This window comes from Perognathus longimembris, chromosome 14 (genome assembly GCF_023159225.1).
Source record: "Perognathus longimembris pacificus isolate PPM17 chromosome 14, ASM2315922v1, whole genome shotgun sequence".
In the NCBI taxonomy this organism is placed as follows: Eukaryota; Metazoa; Chordata; class Mammalia; order Rodentia; family Heteromyidae; genus Perognathus; species Perognathus longimembris.
In genome coordinates this window covers 41073438-41096211 of record NC_063174.1, presented here as the reverse complement: position 1 = coordinate 41096211, position 22774 = coordinate 41073438, and the positions used below count along the sequence as shown (strand labels likewise).

The 22774-nt window shown below is 53.5% G+C and overlaps 1 protein-coding gene across 2 annotated transcripts; it reads right to left on the bottom strand.

Moving 5' to 3' along the window:
* Positions 1-905: 905 nt before the first annotated feature.
* On the bottom strand, positions 906-21024 carry Vsx2 (visual system homeobox 2). Of its 2 annotated transcripts, none has more exons than XM_048362233.1 (5): positions 20541-21024; positions 19300-19384; positions 15363-15486; positions 2025-2205; positions 906-1288 (listed from the first exon to the last, which is right to left on the bottom strand). In XM_048362233.1, exons 1-5 carry the CDS (start codon positions 20908-20910, stop codon positions 906-908), a joined length of 1143 nt encoding a protein of 380 aa, XP_048218190.1. In that variant the 5' UTR covers positions 20911-21024. The 2 variants fall into 2 exon arrangements, with proteins under 2 accessions (XP_048218190.1, XP_048218191.1); XM_048362234.1 differs by having other exon boundaries at positions 906-1231.
* Positions 21025-22774: the final 1750 nt, after the last annotated feature.

Below are 22774 nucleotides of genomic sequence, written 5' to 3'. Positions count from 1 at the left end.
CAGGGAAGGGGGGAGATCATGTTGCAGTGATTCAGACCACAGGCCTAGGGGCCCAAGGGCTCCAGATAGAGGCCCTCCTCTCCCCCACCAAGCAGTGCATTGAGCCACAGCAGTAGTAAGACGTGCTGCTTCATGCAAGGCAGGGGGACTGGACCACAGGTGGCGTTGGCACCTGTGCTAGGGAGGAGCCATGGGCAGGGTGGGCATAGAGAGGGCAGATTCCCCAGGGTGACCACAACATGGCATGAGATGGGGACAGAGGGGCCTGCCTGAGACTTTGCAGATTGACTGGGTGCCAGCAGGGCAGAGGCTCCAGCGGTGGTGTGTGGGTCTGCAGAGCACTCTATTCTTGAAGCAGGCACCCACACTCAGGTCTGCTGGAAGGATAGGCTGAGAAGGGAAAGGCTAGCTGAGAACAGAGGTGCCCAGGACACCGCAACCTGCGTGCAGGTCCTCAGTCGGTGTCGAGGCTGTGGTAGGCCATGCGTTTGCTGCAGGCTTTAGACATGACCCAAGTGGACTCCATACGCAGTGCGAACTAGGCAGGAGAACTCTCTAGAGCCAGAGCACAGAGTAAGGAGTGCACTTGAGCAGCAAGCGTGGCTGAGGGACTGGGTTCTAGGGGTCTGAGGAGATGGTTGGGGCAGCAAGAAGGCTTCTGAGGCAGGGGTGCTGGGATGGGGGGAGGATGCAGGAGCGGCAGGACTAGGTCCAGACCTCAGGATGGCCCAAAGCGCCAGCCAGAACTGAGCTGCACCTAGAATGGACAGGGGTGAGTCACAGAGGGCCTGTCGGCAGGGGAGTGTGGCCGAAGCCAGGCTTGGTCCTGCCTGGAGAGAACCCCCCAGCACCTCAGGTCCCAGGAGGGGCAGAGTCTTGGGGCTCCAGAGCCTGTGCCCTTTGACCTAAGCCATGTCCTCAAGCTGCGGTGGACTGAGCTTCTCCGCTGGCCTATCTTCGTCCATGGCTTCCTCCTCCTCTGGCTTCTCGGTGTTCCGGGCCAGGTTGTCCGGCCCAGACACAGTCCCCAGCACCTTGGTGCTGTGCTCCTGAGCTTTGGCTCGGAGTGCTGCGATGCTGTTTTCCCTCAGTTCCTCCTGGGAGATGGCCACCTGGGCGTCAGGACCCCGCTCCTCCTGCTCCATCTTGTCAAGCTTGGGCAGGGCCTGGCGTTCCACCTCGGGCTTCCTCCCCGACTCGGCTGCGGCCTCCAGCGACTTTTTGTGCATCCCTAAAAAGAATTGTTGGTATTCGGGTTTAGAAAAGCGCCTGGGAAAGCCATCTTGAACTGAAAACAGCAAAGATAGAGAGAGGCCAGAATTAAGGACGAGCAGAAAGCCTTACTTCACATCCTACAGTCACACAAGTCCCAGGGCCGGGCTGGGCTGGGGTCGGGGAGCAGGGAGGATGGCCAAGGAGGCTGAGGTTGAAGGCCAAGAGCCAAAACCAGGCCTGAGGAACACAGAATCCTTGGGTACCTGCTCCAGGCCCCCACCTGTTGTCCCTTCAGAGCACAGAACATACTCCCCACCCCTCCGCTGTGCTTAAAATCCCCCCGTAGGCTGCTACGGTTATGACATAAGCCCACGTGGCAGGTGGGGAAGATGGCCGGCCAAGAGAGCTGGGAGAAAGAAGTCCTTTGGGCAGAGTTAGTGTGGTGGCCCAAGGGACCTATGCGTCCCCGTAACCTTCCAGGTGGGCTGTTTCATTCACTATAAACCCCCAAGGGCCAAGGAGAATGGGGGTGCAGACCCTAGAGCACCAGCCACCCCCTCATCACAGGACCCAGAGTCCTGTCCAGGATGAGTCTCGGTTCACAGGAAGGAGGTGTCAGGGACAGACACCAGGCCGGGCCCTCCCTGCCTGCGTCCCCCGTGGAGACGGGAGGCCTGCGTGGAGAGCCTCTGTCCAGTCAAGCCTCTGTGCCAGGTCTCCTAGCCCAGGCGCCACGTCTGTCCCCACCTCCAGGGACCCCGCTGTCCCCACGGCAGGGGCAGGCCCCCAGGGAGGGTGCGGGCTCTTACCCAGTAGCCACGGGGCACAGGAGTCCATGATGCCATCCTTGGCCGACTTGAGGATGGACTCGGGCAGCGGGATAGAGTGCCGCACCATGGCCCCGTACAGCCCGTATTCTGCCATGACGCTGCTCCGGCCCCAGCATTTCTCTCTCTTCCTCCACTTGGCTCTGCGGTTCTGGAACCAGACCTGCCAGTGCAGAGGAGCGAGTCAGGGGTCAGGGGTCAGGGATCAGAGTCAGGCTCTGAGAAGCTCTAGGATGGAGACACTTTCCTAGGGGTAAGATGTCCTAAGCTTAACCTAAGCTTAACTCCCCCAGCCCTGCTGTCCCCAAGGCTTCTCAAGTTCAGGGGTGTCCAAGAGGACATGGAGTCCTGTAGGCAAGCTGGGTGCTGGTAGCCCATGCCTGTGATCCTACCTTGCTCAGGAGATCTGAGGATCTCAAGTCAAAGCCAGCCCAGGCAGGAAAGTCTGTGGGATGCCAGTTAACCAGCAAAAAGCCAGAGGTGGAGATATAACTCAAGTGATAGAATGCCAGCCTCGAGTGAAAAATTCAAGTGAGAGTAAGAGGGCCTGAGTTCAAGCCCCAGGGCTGGCACCAAACCAAACCAAAACCAAAAGAAGAATGCGGAGAGTAAGATGAGTTCCTCTTTCTGTTTTGTTCATAGTAGAAGCAGTGGAGCTGGGCTGGGGAGGCGGGGGCCAGGGCATCCTTCCTTGAGTGGGAAGGCACTGGTGTGGTCCAAGCTTCCAGCTGGGAAACCTGAGCCCAGCAGACACACAGTATAAATCCAAGGTGAGACAAGCGATAAGAAGCCTGTCTAGTTCAGGGCTCCCTCTCTTTCAGAGGAGTCTGGGAAAGCTTCGGGAATGGGGAAGCCCCAGGCAGTGGACATTCTTGGGGGCCAAGAAATAGGGAAGAAAACCTCCTTTCTCAGCCCCCCTCCCTATTCCAGTAGAGCCCTGCCCAGCTGCTTTGCCTTCCCTATACTGGCAGTCAGGGAAGGAAGCGAATGGCTCCAGGCATATGGTGCAGGAGAGAACAAGGACCTAGGAGAGGTAATGGGCAATAGCCTAGGGAATAGTGGGGGGCAGGGACTGATTAGCGCAGGGTCAGAGTGAGCCTGGGGTCCCGGGGAGGGGGCAGGTATGTGTTTCTTGGAAGACATCTCAGGTTGGTTTGGGTAGGGGAGATTCCTTCATCTCCTGCAGCAGTTTTCCTGAGACTTTAGCATCTGACAGACAAGCAATTTCCTGGGCCTGGTATCTCAACTAAGGGAAGGAGCCCAGGGTGCTGCTGTCTCTTCAGATCCAAGGAGTGTTGGGTGGGTTTTGGGGGATGGAAAGAGGCGGGCTGGGGAAAATCCACCCGTTTCCTGGGTGATTTCCCATCCCTGGGGGGGGGGCCCTTCCCTCCGGGGGTTCCCCCCCACCCCCTTCCCCACCCCCCTCCCCAACCCTGCGCAGCCCAGCCAAGGTATCAGCTTTTGATGAAAAATTGCTCCAGCTCTATTCAGGAGGCGGCAAAAGAAGAGTCACCCCCAGGGGCAGCCCTGGGCTGATTGAAAAATAAGTTAATTTCAGTTTGAATCGATGGGCCTCAGGCACTGAAATATCACGGGAAATTAAAGCGGCTGCTCTCCCGGGAGCCGCGGCATTGACCCGCACTAATTAATGCTGGGGAGGCCGCGCGCGCCCCGCCGCGCGCCGCTCCCCCTCCCCGGGGGACCCCACACACTTCTCATTTAACTAATTAGACGGGAAAATTGGGTGTTAATTTGTTTAGGATTTTCCCCCTCCCCCTCCCCCATCCGCAGCTCCCTCCTCTTCCCCCCCACCTCCCGCCCCCCCGCCCCGCACCGGGGCGCGGAAATGAATGCGGGGCCCGCTGGCAGATGGCTGCCCCGGTCACTCTGCAATCTTCTCCGACTTGATTGCTTGATTAGGTCGTTAGCACATTAAAAAAAAAAAAATTGCTTGCCGTCTGGCGCTGGCGTGATGAGTGGGACGCGCGGCAGCGCCTGGGTAATTTATCTTTTTATACGGCAAAGAATTTGATTTCAATCTGCAGATATATGGGGCGCCTTTGACACCTGTTTAACATCGCGCTGCTGACAGCTTAACCCTTTGCTGCCGGGGAGCCCGGGAGCCCAAGCTGGGTTCCCCGGAGCGGGGGGTGCGGGGGGGGGTGCGGAGAGGAGGGGGGGGGGCCTCTGGGTCTACCGCTATCCTGCGGTTCCCGCCGCCGCCGCCAGGTGGCGCAAAGCGCACCGGTGCCCCCGCGGCCGCCGCAGCAAGGCCGGCCACGTCCGGTAGGGGGCGCTCCGGGAGGCTCCTCGGCCACGGGGACGCTTGTTCTGGGCCTTAGCACAGAACGACCGGCCAGTCCAGCCACATCCTTCAATTGGCCCAAATGTGGGTAGTCCTTTTTGGGCAATCCTTCCTAACCAAGAGCCCCTAAAAATAGAACTGACACTGCCTGGGACTCCCGGGGCCTCTCTGCCTGCACAGTGGCCAGCTATGTTAGAAGGCATTTGCCACCATCGTTTGGTTCACAGAATCAAGATGCTGGGAAGCTTCCTTCTGGTGGGGACCCCAGGCTCCAGGACACCCTGCCAAGGAAAAGGTTTGTATAATATGAAGGCCACTAGATGGCTGTCCTCCATACCTATGGGACTTCATCGTGACCTGGGCCTGCCTGGCGTTTAGATGTACCCCAGGGCTGCCCATCGGTTCTACAGGGTGAAAGTCCACTTGTCTGCCCTACCCAGAGCGCGTGGTTTGTCTGGAACCTCTGTCTTGTTCCATTTCCATTCAGTTAGCACCTGGTCCCCCTCTACAAGTGCCCACTTGCTTCAAGTTGCCTTCTCCCAGAGGCAAAAATCGAAAAGGGCCCATCCATATACAAAGGCAATTGCTTGCCCTTGTATAGATTAGAATGCCCCCCATGGAATTCCAGACACCAAGAATATGAATATAACCAAGGCACCTGCTCCCTGGTCAGGCAAAAGTGTGTCAGGCTTGATTACAGTGCAGAGTAGCGCATCCAGCTGACAGCCCTTTACCAGCAATCCCTGGGGCAAGACAGGAAGATGTCTGTGATTTTAGAAACACACACAATACCATGCATATACCACATGCTACATAGCACGGTACAGCAGCAGCCTCTTATAATAGCATATACATACACTAAGAGAGATAACTACATGGCACATGGTCTGGTCTGATTTTTGCCACCAAATGAATTTTTAGCCATATTTAAAAAAACATTTCCCATTCTCAGCAGTTTGGATTTTGGGATCCTGAAGAAGGTGCTATTTGTGGAGTATAAAAATACAAAAAATAGGGGCTGGGGATATGGCCTAGTGGCAAGAGTGCTTGCCTGGTATACATGAGGCCCTGGGTTCAATTCCCCAGCACCACATATACAGAAAATGGCCAGAAGTGGCGCTGTGGCTCAAGTGGCAGAGTGCTAGCCTTGAGCAAAAAGAAGCCAGGGACAGTGCTCAGGCTCTGAGTCCAAGCCCCAGGACTGGGCAAAAAAAAAAAAAAGTAAAAATACAAAAAATAGGGGCTGGGAATGTGGTGTAGGGGTAGAGTGCTTGCCAAGCATGCATGAAGCCCTGAGTTCGACTCCTCAGTACCACATAACAGAAAAGCTAAAAAGTGGCACTATGGTTCAAGTGGTGGGTAAAGTGCTAGCCTTGAGCAAAATAAGCTCAGGGACAATGCCCAGGACCAGAGTTAAAGCCTCAGGACTAGCATACACACACACACACACACACATCAGAAATTCTCAGAATTGGTGGTTACACCTATAAGTGTAGTTACCCAAGAGATTGGGGTCTGAGGATCATGGCTCAATGCCAGCCCTGGCAGAAAAGTCTGTGACACTCTTGTCTCCAATTAGCCACCAAAAAGCTGAAAGTGGAGATGTGACGCAAGTAGTAGAGCACTAGCTCTGAGCAAAAAAGCTAAGGGATGGTTCAAGCCCTAGTCCTCTCTCTCTCTCTCTCTCTCTCTCCTTGCCTGCATCTCTACTGTGGATGTTTGGGAAGGTGTTCTGGCTAGCCCAACTGAAGATGGGGTAGGGCTGTAACGTGGAAACATCATTTCAGGAAGCTAAAGAAAGGGTGCATGCAGTCTTGGGATTCTATTCTGGAGTCTATAAACAGAGCCATTTTTTTCTGGGTCTCCTAATTTGAGCGAATGAATGGCTGGTCTGTAGATCAGTCTTTGCCCACAGACACTCCCAGGGGAGCCAGTGCCAGCTGGTTCGGCAATCCAGGAGGCATCCGGACCCTGCATTGTGGGCTCCCGGACGGCCTGGCTCTCTGTGAAGTCCAGATGCTGCTCCAATTGATGGGAGAAACCTGGATAGCCAAAACCATTTCATTTCAGGACATTTGGCAAGGAAACCTTGATTGCCTTGGAGGGAAGTGGACAAGGAATTAGAATGAATCCTATCTGCTCTTCCTCTTTCTCTAGCTCTCCTTCCTGGAAACACCTAATAGAATTGAGCTTAGCTGGTCCTGAACTGGGATTTACAAACTCAGAAAAACTGCCAGCTGAGCTTAGACACATTACTTGACTCCTCTGTCTTAGGCTCTTCAAAAATAAGAAAATACTCAGATCCAGATGCCAATGGCTCGTGCCTATAATCCCAGCTACTCAGGAGGCTGAGATCTGAGGATTGTGGTTCAAAGCCAGCCCAGGCAAGAAAAGTCCGTGAGACTCTTATCATCAATTAACCACCAGAAAACCAGAAGTGGCGCTGTGGTTCAAAGTGGTAGAGCACTAGCCTTGAGTGCAAAAGCTCAGGGACAGGCCCTGAGTGTTAGGTATTGTAAGTAATGTAAAAGTTATATCACATATATAAGTATATAAGATAAGGGGTACTGTTATTTTGTGCAAGTGTTTTTTGTTTTTTTTAAAAAAAAAACAAACAGTACTAACGCTTGAAATCAGAGCCTGTGTCTTCATTCCACTTGCTTGCTTGGCTGACCCTCAACACTTGAATCATGCCTCCAGTCTGACTTTTTGCTGGTTATTTTGGGAATGGAATCGCATGGCCTGAAATCCAGGGCCTCATACATACTGAGCAAGCACTGTGCCCGAGCTACATCACTCGCTCTGTGCCATTTTCTATAAAAGGAGGCTCAGGGCTGGGAATATGGCCTAGTGGCAAGAGTGCTTGCCTCATATACATGAAGCCCTTGGTTCGATTCCTCAGCACCACATAGACAGAAAATGGCCAGAAGTGACGCTGTGGTTCAAGTGGCAGAGTGCTAGCCTTGAGCAGAAAGAAGCCAGGGACAGTGCTCAGGCCCTGAGTCCAAGCCCCAGGACTGGCAAAAAAAAAAAAAAAAAAAGGAGGCTCACAGGGAGGCTGGAACCCAGGCCCTCAGAGACTCAGGGACAACTGTGTCTACATTTGAAATGCATTTGAAGATTACATGAAATATGTGAAAGTACCTCAAATCAGTGCTTTTCATACGGAAGGAGCTCAATAAGTGCTATCATTATTTCAACAGAGGCACGGAATGGGAGTCTGCCCGGGCAGCAGGCTAAGCAACAGCAGGCATAGCTGCTCCCCCATGTCCTTCAGCAGGCTGGACTGGCAATAATGATGACAGCCAGTCCACGACAGAGGGGAAAGAACAGAGCTAACTTGCAGGCTTTCATCCTCCCCCCACCCCCCACCCCCATTGCTGGAGAACACACCTGGGCCCTTGCACACACACAAGGCAAGCACCTGACGGCGGAGCCACAGCGCAGCTCTCAGGTTTAAAAGCAGATGCTCCCGGGACTCACACACGTGTAGCCCAGCCCAGTCCCTCCAGGCTCCCAGGCCAGCAGACCCCTGCAGAGCCCGTTCTGTCCGGCCACCAGTTCTGATTCTGCGGTTCTGGGACTAGGTTTCCCATGCCTCATCTGCCCTGCGGCACCACCTCCTGGCTGATTTGTAGGGAAAATTAAATAAAATAGTATGAGGGACACTGATGGCTCACGCCTATAATCCTAACTACTCAGAAGGTGGAGATCTCATGATGGCGGTTCAAAGCCAGTCTGGGCAAAGTCTATGAGATATTTCAATTAACCAGTAAAAATCTGAAAGTAGAGGTGTGGCGCAAGTGGTAGAGCACCACTTGAGTGAATGAGGCAAACATGAGCGTCAGACCCTGAGTTCAAGTCCCAGTATTGGAAATACCTGGCACGTACTAAGAGCTATATGAAGGACGCCTGAGGAATTTGGTGGACTAAAGTGCCACAGAGTCTTGCTTTCCAGGCACCTCTTGCTAAACCAGGACCCCTTTCCCCCATTTTGGAGAATACTTGTAGACCCCTTTTCTCCTTGGGCTTTTGGTTCTTGAGATTTTTCTTGGAGCTCTCTCTTGCTTTCTTGATGGCTCACTTTCTAGAAGTATCTCTCTTGAGAATCTAGTGCCTGCTGGTATGAGAGCCCTCCCTTAGGAGTACTTGAGAAAGTACTTGAGAAAGGTGTCAGCGTGACACTGAGGCTCCTCGGGCGTGGAGCTCCAACCAAAGGCAAGCTGGGGGGCTCTTCTGGCCTGGGCAGGAGACTGGATTTCTGGGCACAATTCCCCACAGAGGAGGTGCTCGGGAGCTTGTAGGGAGCACTGGCAGGAGGCATCTAGCTGCCTGCCTGAAGCTGGGTGGCAGAAGGTGGGGGCCAGGGAAGGACTTCCTTTCCTATAGATGACCTCCTGCTGCCACGCTTCTCTGGGCCACCCTTCCAGCTCTTCCCCTCACTGGGGTTTTTTATTTATTTATTTTTGGTGCCAGTACTGGGGCTTGAACTCAGGGCCTGGATGCTGTTCATTAGCTTTTTCACTCAAAGCTGGCACATTTTCTTGGGCCACAGCTCTTCTTCTGGCTTTTTGGTGGTTAATTGGAGATAAGAGTCTCAGTGGACTTTGCTGCCTGGGCCGGCCAACTCTGAGATCTCAGCCTCCCGTGTAGCTAGGATTACAGGCCTGACCCACCCACACCTGGACCTGTCACGGTGTGGGTGGCCAGCAGGTATGGCCGTGACCGCGCTCCACAGTGATCCCAGTTTGCACTTTGTAGGCCCCCATCCTAGCACTGCCACAGGACAACATGCCTAGGGCTACTCTCAAGGGGCTTCCAGGGGGCCTTTCATTCTCCTTTTATGATCTCCCTTCTTAAAGTAGACATCTGACGGGATAGAGTCCATTTTCCCATTCTGGTGGTCATTTTGCTACCACAGCTTTGCCTTATAATCTCTCTCTCTCTCTTTCTCTTTCTCTCTCTCTCTCTCTCTCTCTCTCTCTCTGTGTGTGTGTGTGTGTGTGTGTGTGTGTGTGTGTGTGTGTGTATGTCTTTCTCTCTCTTTCTCTCCTTGTATGCCAGTCCTGGGGCTTGAACTCAGGGCCTAGGCACTGTCTCTGTCCCTGAGCTTCTTTGCTAGGCCAGTGCTCTACTTCTTGAGCCACAGCTCTACTTCCAGCCTTTTGGGGGGTTAATTGGAGATAAGAGTCTCATAGCTTTCCTACCTGAGATGGCTTTGAACTGCAATCCTCCTATCAGCTTCCTAAATAGCTAAGATTACAGGCATGAGCCACTGGTGCCTGCCCAATCTTCTCTTTTTCGAGACATGGTCTCACTGTGACTCAAAATCCTCCTGCCTCCCCCCTCCCCCCCCACCCCTGAGATCACAAGTACATACGACCATGCCCAGCTTCAGGCTCTATCAGGTATATGGAAGCACCCATCATGTTCACCCAGCCCCTTTCCTCTCTTCTGGTTGAAAGCGAATAGTGCTCCTGATTGGCGTGATGTAAAGCCCACAGCCTCTGAGCACTTCTGTCACCATATTTCAGTAGGCTCCTTCCTGCCTAGCTTGAGGCTCAGAGAAAAAGGACCTGGCTGTAGCCTCTGATGTCCAGCAGGGGGCAGCTCTGCCCACATTTCCACACAGCTCCAGGCAGCATCCTTGACAAATGGTTTCCTTCTTCACCCCAACCTTATTATCCAGACTCCACTTTCTCTCACTCGTGTTTACTCATCTAAAACCTAACCATGGGCCTCCAACCCAGTGACTCACACAGAATCATCTGGAGAGACTTCACACAGATGACAAGGCTTGACTCCAAATTCCTTAAATTAGAATTGCTAGGGGATGGGTGTGGGGGCAGGGGGAGGGGGGGTAGTATTCTATAAAGCTGCCCTGAAGATGCCAATAAGCTTCCTGGGCTGAGATACTGCAAAGGCTTCCTATCTAGACAATTCTGTTAACTTCTGGCATGTAAGTTCTTTCATCCTTGCCCTTGGAAGGAAAACTTAGAAACAGGCAAAGTGAAACAATGTCAGAGTCTCCAAGTCTAACCTTTTCCTACACACAAAGCTGCCAAGAGGCAAAGATGTGGGCTCTGTTCACAGTGCTCACCCAGAGCTCGCTTCCTGTTTGTATTTCTCTAGCCAGCAAGACTTTCATCAGGAAAAAATACAAATAAGGAAATACAAGTATATACCCTAACGCCCCAATTGTAGTAACAAGTGATTCTACAAAGGAACTGAAACCCATGTGGAAACCTACTTCCTGTCTCACAGATGCCAGCTGCCTGGAGGTTCCATAATTCCATAGCTAGAGTTTGCTACTTAAAGAGGACTGTGTGCAAGTCTCTCATGGGGACTTGCAAACCTAACTCCTCCCTTCCCATCCCAGAGAGCCACAGTGCAAGGCCTGGCTCCTTGTCACTGTCATATCCATTTATTAAAATGTCACAGGATCTGGAACAATAGTAGAAAACTAGGTCTGAATCCTGGTCTATTACTGACTCTGCCTCTCGGCCCCTCTGTTTCCTTACTCAGAAAACAGGCATGACATCAAGGCCTGTCTAGTGTTGTGAGGATCAAATACCACAAGGCATGGGAGGCAGTTGATATCTGAGATAGTTTCCACAATCCCTTTATTCTATTTATTTATTTTGTGCAGGTACTGGAGCTTGAACTCAGGGCCTCTTGCTCTTGCTTGGCTTTTCACTCAAAGCTAACACTCTACCACTGGTGCCACACAGCTCCATTTTCTTTTTTTTTTCTTTTTTTGGTGGTTAATTGGAGATTGCAGGTATGACTCATCAGTGCCTAGCTCCTAACATCTCTATAAAGTCAGCAATTCAGAAAAATGTTGTTGTTGTTATTATCATCATTATTATTATTTTATAAATGAGTCATTAGAAGCTTAAATTGGCTCCCTACCTGTGAAACAAAGATGGGAAATTGGGGTACCTGGCCTTCATGTAATTGCTGTGGGTTGTCTTTAGACTTGGGAAAGCAGGCATCAGATATACCCAGAGGGCTCCATGGCTTGGCTTTGCCTAGCATGGCTGTGTACCTCAGTACTGTTGAGCTCCACCTGATCTGTACCCCCATTCCAACAATGGCAGCCCCAGGGAGGACCTGGCGAGTTGACCTGGTTAAAGTCCATTCTTCCTCTTTCTTTAGGCCTGATCCCTGCTACCACTAATGATCTCAGGCTCTCAGAGCCACTTCCTTGAAATCCCATCCAATCATGGTTCCAATGTAGCTCAGTGGTAGAGCAGTTGCCAGGCATTGGAGAGGACCTGGGTTCAATCCCAGGTACTACAAAAACACAAAATGAATCACCTTTCCATTGCGCCACCACTAATGACTCCCCTTTTCCTCTTCCCCCACCCAAACACACACACACACACACACACACACACACACACACACACACACACACACACACCTCTAACACTCTGGCACTGGAATGGTAGCTGTCCACTTCCAGATGCTTCCACACCAAGGGGAGATAAGGAGGAGGAAGCAGCACTTGGAGCAAGCAGGCCTGAGTGGACACCTCTGCCACAGGTGTATCTGTGTAACTTAGAGGACGAAGCCCCGGCTCCTGTGTTCTGAGGGCTCTGCTGAGTGTGTCTGAACTAGCTCTCGAAGGACACAGATATCACTGCTTCGCACCTGAGTGCGGTTGCAGGGCAGGATTCAGTTTTCACTCAAGTTCATAAATCTACCCAGTCAAAAAAAAAAAATAGCTTTGGCCAGGTACCAGTGGCTCACACCTTTAATTCTAACTACTCAGGAGGCTGAGATCAGAGGATAGAGGTTCAAACCCAGCTACAGTGGGAAAATACAAGATGCTTTTCTTTTTTCTTTCTTTTCTTTTTTTTTTTTTGGCCAGTTCTTGGGCTTGAACTCAGGGCCTGGGCACTGTCCTTGAGCTCTTTTTGCTCATGGCTAGCACTCTGCCACTTGAGCCACAGGTCCGCTTCCAGCTTTTTCTGTTGATGTGGTACCAATGAATCGAACCCAAGGCTTTGTGCATGCTAGGCAAGCACTCTACCACTAGGCCAAACTCCTGACCTCCAAGAGACTTTTATCTCCAATTAACCACCTGTCAAAAGTGGAGATAGGGGCTGGGGATATAGCCTAGTGGCAAGAGTGCCTGCCTCGGATACACAAGGCCCTAGGTTCGATTCCCCAGCACCACATATACAGAAAACGGCCAGAAGCGGCGCTGTGGCTCAAGTGGCGAAGTGCTAGCCTTGAGCGGGAAGAAGCCAGGGACAGTGCTCAGGCCCTGAGTCCAAGGCCCAGGACTGGCCAAAAAAAAAAAAAAAAAGTGGAGCTATGCTGAAGTGGTAGAGCATTAGCCTTGAGTGAAAACTCTTAAGGATAGCATCCAGGCCCTGAGTAGAAGCTCCAGTACAAAAAATAATAAACAAAAAAACAGTCACTTAAGAGCCAAAAATATAAAAGTCTTGCTACAAGTGAATTTGGGGTGTTTGTTTATTATTTGTTTCATGCTGAAGATCAAATCCCAGGGCCTTTCTACCACTGAGCTACATCCCTAGCCTACAAGCATTTTTCTTTTTTGCCCCTTTTCCTTCTCTTCCCTTCCTTTCCCTTCCCTTCCCTTCCCTTCCCTCTTTTCCCACAGTGCCCAGAACTCCATAAGTGTTGATGGTTTTGACAAAGATGCTGTAATGCAGTACCCTTTCCTGACTTCAATCTACCTCTCTCTTTCCAGCTTCAATTCAAAGCAAGACTTCGACCCCACAAGGCCAGTGATGGAAGGATGGGCTTCAGATGCAGACTTGATGCCAGCCTGTGTCCCTTCCTGAGTAGCTGTGCGGCCTGGGGCAAGCTGCTGGGGCTCTGCTTCCTCCTCTTAAGGAGACCAATGGTCTCTACCTGCCCTCCCCAGGACTGAAGGAAGTCAGAGTAGAACCTGACTGCGCAGGGGGCAGGCGCCTACACTGCTGGGGACACAGTTTCCTCGTGGCTCTTTGTCTCTGTGAAGGACTACTCTTTCCCATTGAGCACATGATTAGGGGGCTCTGAGTGGGATGCCCAACTGTGAACCCAGGCAGCCTGCCTCCAGGGCCAGTGTCTCCCAAAACTACACCACCCCGCCTCTCCTGTGAATGCAGTGTGTCTTAGAACATGTGGCACATGCTTTGGGAATTATATGTGGGATTGTTCCTCATGCATACCATGACCTTTTCCAGACCACTAGGTAAACCGCATCAGGGCAGGTCCAACTGAGGTAGTGAGGAATTGAACCCAAGGCTTCATGTATGTTAAGCAAGCAGTCTACCACTAAGCCACATTCCCAGCCCCTTTATTAAACAACAAAAGTTCTCTCATTCCATTTCCTGGAGTTCATTTCAATAAATATTATATGACCAGATGCACATAAGCATTGAGTCTTTGTGTTCCTCTCCTAAGAGTATCCTCCTTTGGTCTCACTGTGTGTGAATGCCTAGAGTCCTGTATAATTTATCATGTCCCAGTGTATTTTAGATCTAGCTTCTGCATACGAGAGGAAAGTGCATCATTTATCTCTCTGAGTTGGCTTACTAGAGGTTCCTTTTTATAATCAATACTGTGAGTGTGGACCTGTTCATGGGGGCCCCCAGCCTCTTGCAATGGTCAACTTGGTGCTATTAAATGCGAGGCAGGGTTACTGCCGTACATTTACAGTCCTTGGCTTACAACCCATGGGCCCCTCCTCCCTGCATACAGGCACATGCATGTACATATGCATTGTGCATGTGTGTGCACCCATGTGTGAGTGTATGTGTGTGCATGCACACACACATTTCATGATCAACCCACAGAGTCCAACTGGATGGGGGAGGATGGTTCCAGGCCACTGTGGCTAAATGCACCAAATGTAATCTGCTTAGGAATAATTGAGCTTATTGTTAGTGTCAATGTCTAAAGCTGTGAGTTGCAATTCCTAATAGATTTTTTTTCAGGAAGAGGAAGGGCCTTTTGAAAAAGCAGCTCACAGCTCTGTTTCCTATTCTCCCATCCTTCACCCAGAGAGTATGAAGCAACCCACATACCTTCTGTAGCTGTCCTGTAGCTACAGCCCTCCCGGCCCCACCCAGCATACACCACATCTGCAGATGAAAAGGACCTGATTTGGAGAGGAGAAAGAAGCCCAAGAGTTTTAGAAAGTCAGGAGCCCACCCCTGCACTCCCAGCCCCAGCAGGGATCTAGCTATCAGAAGCTACCCAGTCTCCTCTTGTGCTCCACTGGAGGTGCTGCCTCAAAGCTATCAGATTTCCTCTCTCAGGGAAGTGATAGGCATTCTTCTCTAGCCCAGCTAGGGGCTTCTAGACTGGGGAGGCCCTACTGCTGCTGCTGCACCTACCACAGCAAGAACATAGCAGTGTAGGCCAGTGGTTTGTTAGGGCACAGAATCCAGAGAGGAGGAGGGCCTTGGTGAGCCCACTCCCAGACACTTGGCCCAAGCCCCATCCTGGGCCAGGGCAAGGAGCAGCAATAGAGAGGAACTCAGGGCAGGAACAGCAGCTGCCTCCTGAGGGAAGCAAGCCATGCAAGGCAGCTGGATGGGGTGGAGGCTGAGGAGAGGGGAGGGAAGAGGAGGAAAGGAAAACAGGCCTTGGTCAGGGAAAGAAGCCTCATTCCCCTTCCCAGCTACCCAGAGCAGCCGGAGGCCACCTCTCACCTTAGAACAGGTACCCACAGTGCCAGAGACCCTGCTCAGGCCTCACACCCCACCCAGACTTCCATCTTTCCTCACAAAGCCCCTAGTGGCTGTGTGATATACTCCTCCAGAAGTTAGTCAGGACCAGCTTGCCAGGCATCTGCTAAGGCTCTTGTTCCCTCCATAGTGCCCACCTTTTATGTAAGGTGGGCAGAAGACAGCGGACAGCTTAAAATCAATCAGCCTTCCTGAGGACATGATTGCAGGCAAATTCTCACCCATAGCAGGTATAGGAGGTGGTCTCATGGGCTTCTGGGACCCTAGAGATGGAGATATTCTAGAGGGGTTCAGGGTTACCTGTATTCTGTCTTCTGGCAGCTCTGTTTTCATGGCCAGCATCTCCCGGGCATAGACATCTGGGTAGTGAGCCTCATTGAATGCCTTCTCCAGCTCCTCTAGCTGGTAGGAAGTAAAGATTGTCCTGAGGGGGAACAAGATCAGACATTCAGGGCCTTGGAAGCCAAATGAGACTGCTTTGGAGAGGACAGAGCCCAATTCAAGATTAGGACAGTTAATACAATCCATCCTTTTCTCCCTCCCTCCCTCTCTCCTTTTTCTCTTTCTCTTCTCTTCTCTCCTCTCTTCTTTCTTCTCTGTCTCTGTCTCTCTCTCTCTCATACACACATAGAGCTTAGCCCTCTGAACTCTTTGTCATTCAAGGTCAAGGATTGAGCCACCATGTTCTTCTGGTTGGAGGGGCACTGTTTCAGCCCTCAGTGACATTTGCTATTGAGACTTTTTCTGGAAGTACTCTAAGAAAATGGATGTTAAGAAGGAAGTTTTAAGCTGGGTGCTGGTGGCTCACTCATATAATCCTAGCTACTCAGGAAGCTGAGACCTGAGGATCAAGGTTCAAAGCCAGCCCAGGCAGAAAAGTCCGTGAGACTCTTATCTCCAATTAACCACCAGAAAACCAGAAGTGGTGCTGTGGCTCAAGTAGTAGAGCTGAAGAGCTCAGGGACAGGGCCCAGGCCCAGAGTTCAAGCCCCATGACTGACAAAAGAAAGAAAGAAAGAAAGAAAGAAAGAAAGAAAGAAAGAAAGAAAGAAAGAAAGAAAGAAAGAAAGAAAGTTATACTACTCAGGAAGCTGAGATCTGAGGATTGTGGTTCCAAACCAAGGCAGGAAAGTCTGAGACTCTTATCTCCAATTAACCACCACCAAAAAGCCAGAAATGGAGCTGTGGCTCAAAGTAGTAGAGCACTAGCCCTGAGCAAAAAAAAATCTCAGGTCCAGTGCCCAAGCCCTGAGTTCAAACTCCAGGACTGGCACACACACACACACACACACACACACACACACACACACACACACACACACACACACACCACAAAACAGAAGTTTTAGAAAACCGCAGAAAGCTCCTCACTTCCTCTCAAACAGATGAAGGAGGCCTTATCACTAAATGAAGCTCACTCACTCCATCCCACCGGCTTCCTCAGCTACTCCTAAAAAGTTTGACGATTACCAACTCCAATGCAGCTGCAGTGTTGTGAATCTGCCAAGAACGGATTCCCAGCACTGCTTTCTCCCTTTGCCCTTTCTCTGTCCCCACCCACACCCACTACCCCTCAGCTACTCTCAGGTGTTAGGGGACCCATTCAGGGCACAGAATAATTCACACGGACCTCTTTATGTCTGCTTGAAAGATCTGGTTAAAAAAGCAAAATTATACTCACTCCTCCTAAAAAAAAATTCCAAGAAATATATACATCAAAACTTGCCTCCAATGCTAAGGGGTTTTAGAAACCACTAAACACCCACTTAAAAGACACTCATGTTTCTCCATTCAGCTGCTGGCTGATTCCACCAAGTGGCCATTATCCTGCCCCCGCCAGCTCCCATCAAAGGAACTTGTGGCACTGATTCTTCCCTTGCTAGATTCCTTGGGGTGTAGCCCCCAGGACCAGCACAGGGGGTCTGTGAAGAGTACATGTATAAGCCCAACACAGTTCTCAGGATGGCCTCTTGGTGTGGACTCTTCTCAGGGGGAGGGGGGCAGCACAGGGGAGGGGGGGAGGGACCAAGCACTCCTGACTTGATTCCAAATCCTTCTGTCTGTTCTCTTGAGAATGTGTGAGATTCTTATGCACATAGAAAGTTAATTCTTCCGGTTTGTGAACCGTGCATCATTTTTCTATTCCTCTCCTGTTGAAGGGCCCCTGAACTGATAATCAACACAGCAATCAAAATCAGCAAGAGATTTTCAAAACAGGGAAACTGAGGCCCACACGTTAGGGTGACCTGGCGGAAGTCAAAGAAGAGAGCGGATTGCAGGTCATTGAGAGCCACGCGGCCGGGGCTGGCTTCTCACAAGAGCTCCCACTGAAGAAGAAGAAGAAGAAACCCCAAACAGTAACAGGAACGAAAGGAACCTCAATCTCCCCAATTCCCCCGACTCCCAGTACAGAGATGGCCCACGTGTGGTTGACGTGCTTTCTCTCCATCAAGGGCCCCCCTACTCTGCTCCTGGCTGAAGCGGAACCCCCAGACTTCCCTGCCTCCCGCGGTCTCTCAGCTCAGCCAGAGCGGCCGAGCAGTGTGAAATCTCAGAGGCCGCCACCATTGCTGCTCCATCCCCACGGCGACCCCCGGACAGACAGACGCCCCATACCGGGAGCTAACGAGCCCCATCTCTCACGGTCAGATCCTGGGGTCTCATACTCAAAATCCCCAAATGACGGAAGCACAGGGAAACCTGTTTTTACGTAGGAAAAACCTCCGTATCGGCCGCCAGGAGCCATTCTCCTTTCCAGTCCTCCGCTCCCTTCACTCTCGGGAAAAATGACAGAAACCCAAGGTGCTAAATCTTCCGGCTCTGATGAACTGTTTTCCTGTCCTCTCCCCACCCACCCCAACCCCCGTTTTCCTGGGTAGAAAGGGTGGCAGCCTGAGGACAGGACATAAAGGAATAATCAGCATGCACTTGGATCTGGGGGTGGGGGAAGAAGGGGCGTCTATCTCTCAAGTGCACAGAGTGATATTCCAGCACCCCAAGTTTGGGGATGCTTTTTTCCCAGGGCTCTTGTTGCTAGTCCAGGGGCAAAAGAAAAAAGGGGGGGAGGGGGCATTTTAGTGAACATTTGTTCAGTGAAAAAGAACCAGGAAACGGACTAATAAAAATGAAGTTTTCGTTTAAAATGAAACACACAGAACGAAAGCAAACAGTTGCCTGGAGGCAACGAGCGAGCGAGGGCCCTCGGAACCGAGCGGGAACGGATGGGGCCGAGCCTTCTTTTTTTTTTTTGGAAGGGGGGGGGGTCACTAGTGTTTCTGAGGGCTAAGAAGGAGTCGGGCACGCGAAAATCACGCAGAGGGTGCAAACACATGCAGGACAAAATGGGGGATGCGGTAGGGCTGGAAGCCAGAGAGCCCTCCCCTCAACCCCTCCAGCACAAAGGTGGGGGGGGCGGCCCAGCAGGGTAGCGCACCCCCAGAATCATAGGCAGAGTTTTGCTTCTCTTTCCTTTTGCTCCTTAAAAACCCTCTCGAATGTCCACCAAGAGCCCGTAGCAGATTGCGGTGGTACGGAAGGACGGGGTGCGGGTGGATGGAGATCTGAGGGTGCTGGGAGAGCCCCAGGGCGGAGCATGGCTTTTTAAGGACCTAACCTTTCCATGCCTTTTGAATTTTAACTTTGTGCACGTAATCCCTAATTATATTGAAAACAGCTCCCTCTTGAAGCTCAACTCCAAGGCACACTCTCTCTCATGGAACCCTACTCCGGCGAGATTGAGCTGGTGGGACCATCCAGTTCCCTCCCACCCGCCATTTACAGATTAGGAAACTGAGGCTCGTGGGTGGGGAGCGATTCGCTACAAACGAGCAGAAGCCGAAAGAAAATATCCCAGGAGCTCAGATCGTGCGGGAGCTTCGGGAAGGAACCCCCGAGATGACCCGAGGAACCGGCTTGGCCGGAGCCTGTCCGCCGGCCATCGGGTCTGCTCGGTTCTGGGGATGTGCTAAAGCCGGGAGCCGGGGACGGCCACCCCCCACCCCCTTAGTCTCCGAGGGTGGCCTTTCCTTTCTCCCGCGGCCCTCCTCATCCTGGCCCGGGGCGGCGGGACGCCAGCGCCGGGGACAGATTCCCGCAAACAACGCAGCGCCCCGGTGCGCTCGGCTGCGGCCCCGGCCCTCGCGTCTGAGACCCGGGAAACTCGGATCGAAGGGAGCCGCAGCCCGAAAGGGGGCTACCGAGACGGTGGGGGGCCAGGAAGGCGCCGCGGGGGCCTTACCGGTGCCGCCGCTTCTTCCGTTTCTTGGTCTGGTTTAAAGCCGATTTGGACATTTTTCGATCACTGGAGGAAACATCTTCCGAATCTGAAAAGCGCGTAGGGGTGGGGGGACATGCGAGAGAATGGGGCGCGCGCTCCGAGGCGCCCCGCCGATCTCCCCCGCTGTGACCCCCTCCGGGGCCCCGGTGGCGGTCCCCAAGCCCAAGCCCCGGTGGCCCCACCCACGACGGCGCGGGAATCTGCAGGTTTACGGCAGATTTCGTTGCAAGAGAGGCCCAGGCCCCAGCGCTGGGAGGTAAGGGAGGGCGGGGGACCCCGGCGGGCTGAGGGGTGTCTCAGGAACCCCGCGGCGGTGCTGGCCCCGAGCTCTGACTCTCAGGTTGGCGAGCTGGCCCCAGGGGTGGGCCGGGTCGCCCGGAGATGGGCTCTAGAAAGGGCTGGGAGCGGCCGGGTCGACGACCCTGTCGTGGTGTACCCGGAATGAGTCCCCGCTCGAGGCCGGAGAGGCTGGGGCGGGCCACCTGCCCTTCCAGACCAACAGAACCACAACTGATGATGAAGGACATGATGAGCAAACGAAAAGTCGGGTCGATGGCGAGAGCGCACCGGAGCCGGCGGGCCGAGCGGGCCCGGACGCCCGGCCGGGAAAGTCAGCCAGGGTCCCCCAACCCTAGAGGAATCCACTCCGAGCCGACAAATTAGGCTCTTTGTAGGCTCGCCGGCTGCGGTGGCCTTTTTCTCTCCCCCCCGCCCCGTCCCCCTCCACGAGATCGTGGGGGTGAAAATTAAACCCCAGCTGAGCCACGCCGCGGTCAAGTCAACTTCGGATGCGGAGCTGGGGCCAGAGTCGACACCCACTTCCAGAACCCGCCGCGTGCAGGAGCCTGAGGCCGCGGGGGGGGGGGGGACCCGCAGCGAAGACGGGGACCCTCCAGACTGCATGACACCCTCTGCCAGGGCTCCGACACCCCGAGCCTGGCATGCTGGGGCCTCCCCCCCCCCCCCACGGGGTGCTGCGGCCAAGCCGGGCCACAGGCCGGCTCGTGGGACCGAGCAGCGGTGGGATCCCGGAGGCCGAAACCGGATGGGCTCTGGGGTCTCGCTCCCCCGATCCGCGGGGTGCCGGCCGGGGCTGCCACCCCTTGGCCTGCACCAACTTTTCCTCCCAGGGGGAGGCGAGAGCCGTCGGCCCGGGGCTCCCGACTCTCGCCCCGCAGCCCGGCAGCCTCGCCCTCACCTACCCGAGCTGGCCGTCTGGTTGGCGTCCAGCGGCCCCGATGCTCTGCCCAGTGGCTGCAGGTGGACGCTCTGCGGGTCGGACAGCACTTCCAGAAAGGTGGGCTGCGCGTAGAAGCCGGGGAGCCCCCCGGGCCCCAGCAGCCCCATGCCGCCCACTCCCGCGGGGCTGAGCACCGAGCGCGCTGCCAGCAAGTGGCCCGGGGCCAGGCCGTCGAGGGCGGCCCGCGGATGCGAGCTCGGGGGCTCCTTGTTCAAGCCCAGGATCTCCTGGATGCCGAACCCTGTGCACCTGGCCGGGGCGCCCCCCGAGGTACTCTTGGCCACTGTCTCGGACTTGGGCTTGCTCAGCGCTTCTCCCGCTTTGCCCGTCATCTCCCGGTTCTTTGGAGGGGCTGAGGCCGCTGGTCTGTGGCTCCCCCACCCCCCCGCCGGGCTCCCCCGCTTGGCGAAGTTGGTCCCAGGTGCCCCCTCCGGTGTCTAAAGCTCTGGAGCCCCAAGGAGATTCCCTTTTTATCCAACCAGGCGGCAGCCCAAGTGGGGTCAGAGCCGAACAGCCAATCACCGGGGCCAGGAGCGATTAGGAATTCCAAAAAAGCTGGCAGCTCGGCCTCGGGCGGCGCGGAGGGGCCTGGGCGCTGCGGGACGGCGCCGCCGTGGCCGCCGCAGGGTGCCCTTGGGCTGGGACCCGGGGCGCAGGTGAAACAGCCACGTTCAGGGTTTGTTCTACGAGGCAGAATGGTTAGGGCCTGACATGACCTGTCCCTGGATCGGCCCAGAAAGATCCCTGGGGTGGGATTATGGGTTAAGAGGGGAGGCTAGAGACTGGGAGATCTCCTTCGTCCCTTAACTCTTACACTGGTCAGCAGCCTCCAAGAGGCCCAAAGCAGAACAAGGAGACAGGAGGGGCCCCCCCAAACAGTGTGTGCGGTGGCTGTAAGGATAGAGGAAGGGACCAAAGAGGCAGAGGTGGGAGTAGGGGGCACGTCTCCTCAGCACGAAAACACAATGCTCAGTTCAGTAGATCTGCTTAATAAAAGCTAGCTCAGTGGACCCAGGCGCCCGAATCCTAGCTAGTTGTGAGGCTGAGATCTGAGGATCTCAGTTCAAAGCCAAAGCAGCCTGGACAGAAAAGTCAGTGAGGCTTTTATCTCCAATTCACCAGCAGAAAGCCAGAGGTAGAGGAGTGGTTCAAGTGGCTAGAGCACCAGCCTTGAGTGAGAGAAAGCCAAGCCAGATCACAAGGCTCTGTGTTCAAGCCCTGGTACCAGCAACAATGAAAAAAAAACCTGGCTCAGCCAATCAGTGATCAAGTGGTCAGAAATAAGGCCCTGATAAGAAAGTTGGTTGGGAGGATGAAGATTTCTTCTCCTCTTTTTATTTTTATTTTTGGAAGGCGGGAGGGGGGGCAGGGGAGAGGTGTTTATGGCTCAGAGTCTCACTATGTAGTCCAAGTTGGTATCAAACCCACCACCTTCCTGCCTGTCAGCCTCTAGTGCTGGGACTACAGGCTGGCACCACCACGCCTTGCAAACCTTGGGCTTCTGAACATCTTTCTAGAGTAAATATGAAGTGTGCCCAGCTTTCATCAAAGGATGTTATTTATGCTGTCTTCCAATTATTTGTGTAGTGTGTATTGAGCACCTGGTGGTTAGGCCATAGGGTTCTGCAGTAAAGGGAGTTCAGAGTTTCTTGAGCAAATGGAATAAAGAGGTTGGGACTTGCTGTGGACAGAGAGGGAGGTGGGAAGGGTATGAGCTACTTTCCCCAGGTGATGGGCTCCTTCCACCACTGACTGTCCTTCCTGCTCTAGGCTCTATGAAGGACACGGTGGGGCCAGTTGAAAAGCAGTCAGAGGCAGCAGGACACCGCTTTGTGCAGGATGGGGCCTCTACCCAGAGAGAGACTCCTGAGTTCCAAAAACTGCAGTGGGGGGCCTGTTTCCCCAGGGTGTTCCTGCTTGAGAGTTCAGAGCAGAACATGGTCACAATGTGTTCAGCAAAGGAGAGCCGGCCCGGAGCCCCTGTACTCCTGTACTTCTGCACCTCAGCTAGTCCTCCTGGAGACTGAAATGGGACCAGTCTGCTCTATCTTGGGAATCCCTTCTCCACTGGGCCTAGCATACAGCAGGTTTTAGTCCATGTTTGTTTGATCGAAGACACCCTTGGCGGGGAGACAGAGACAGGTTCAGTGGCTTTGGGCAGCAATTGGAAAACCAGGTCACAGTCAGCTGCAAACC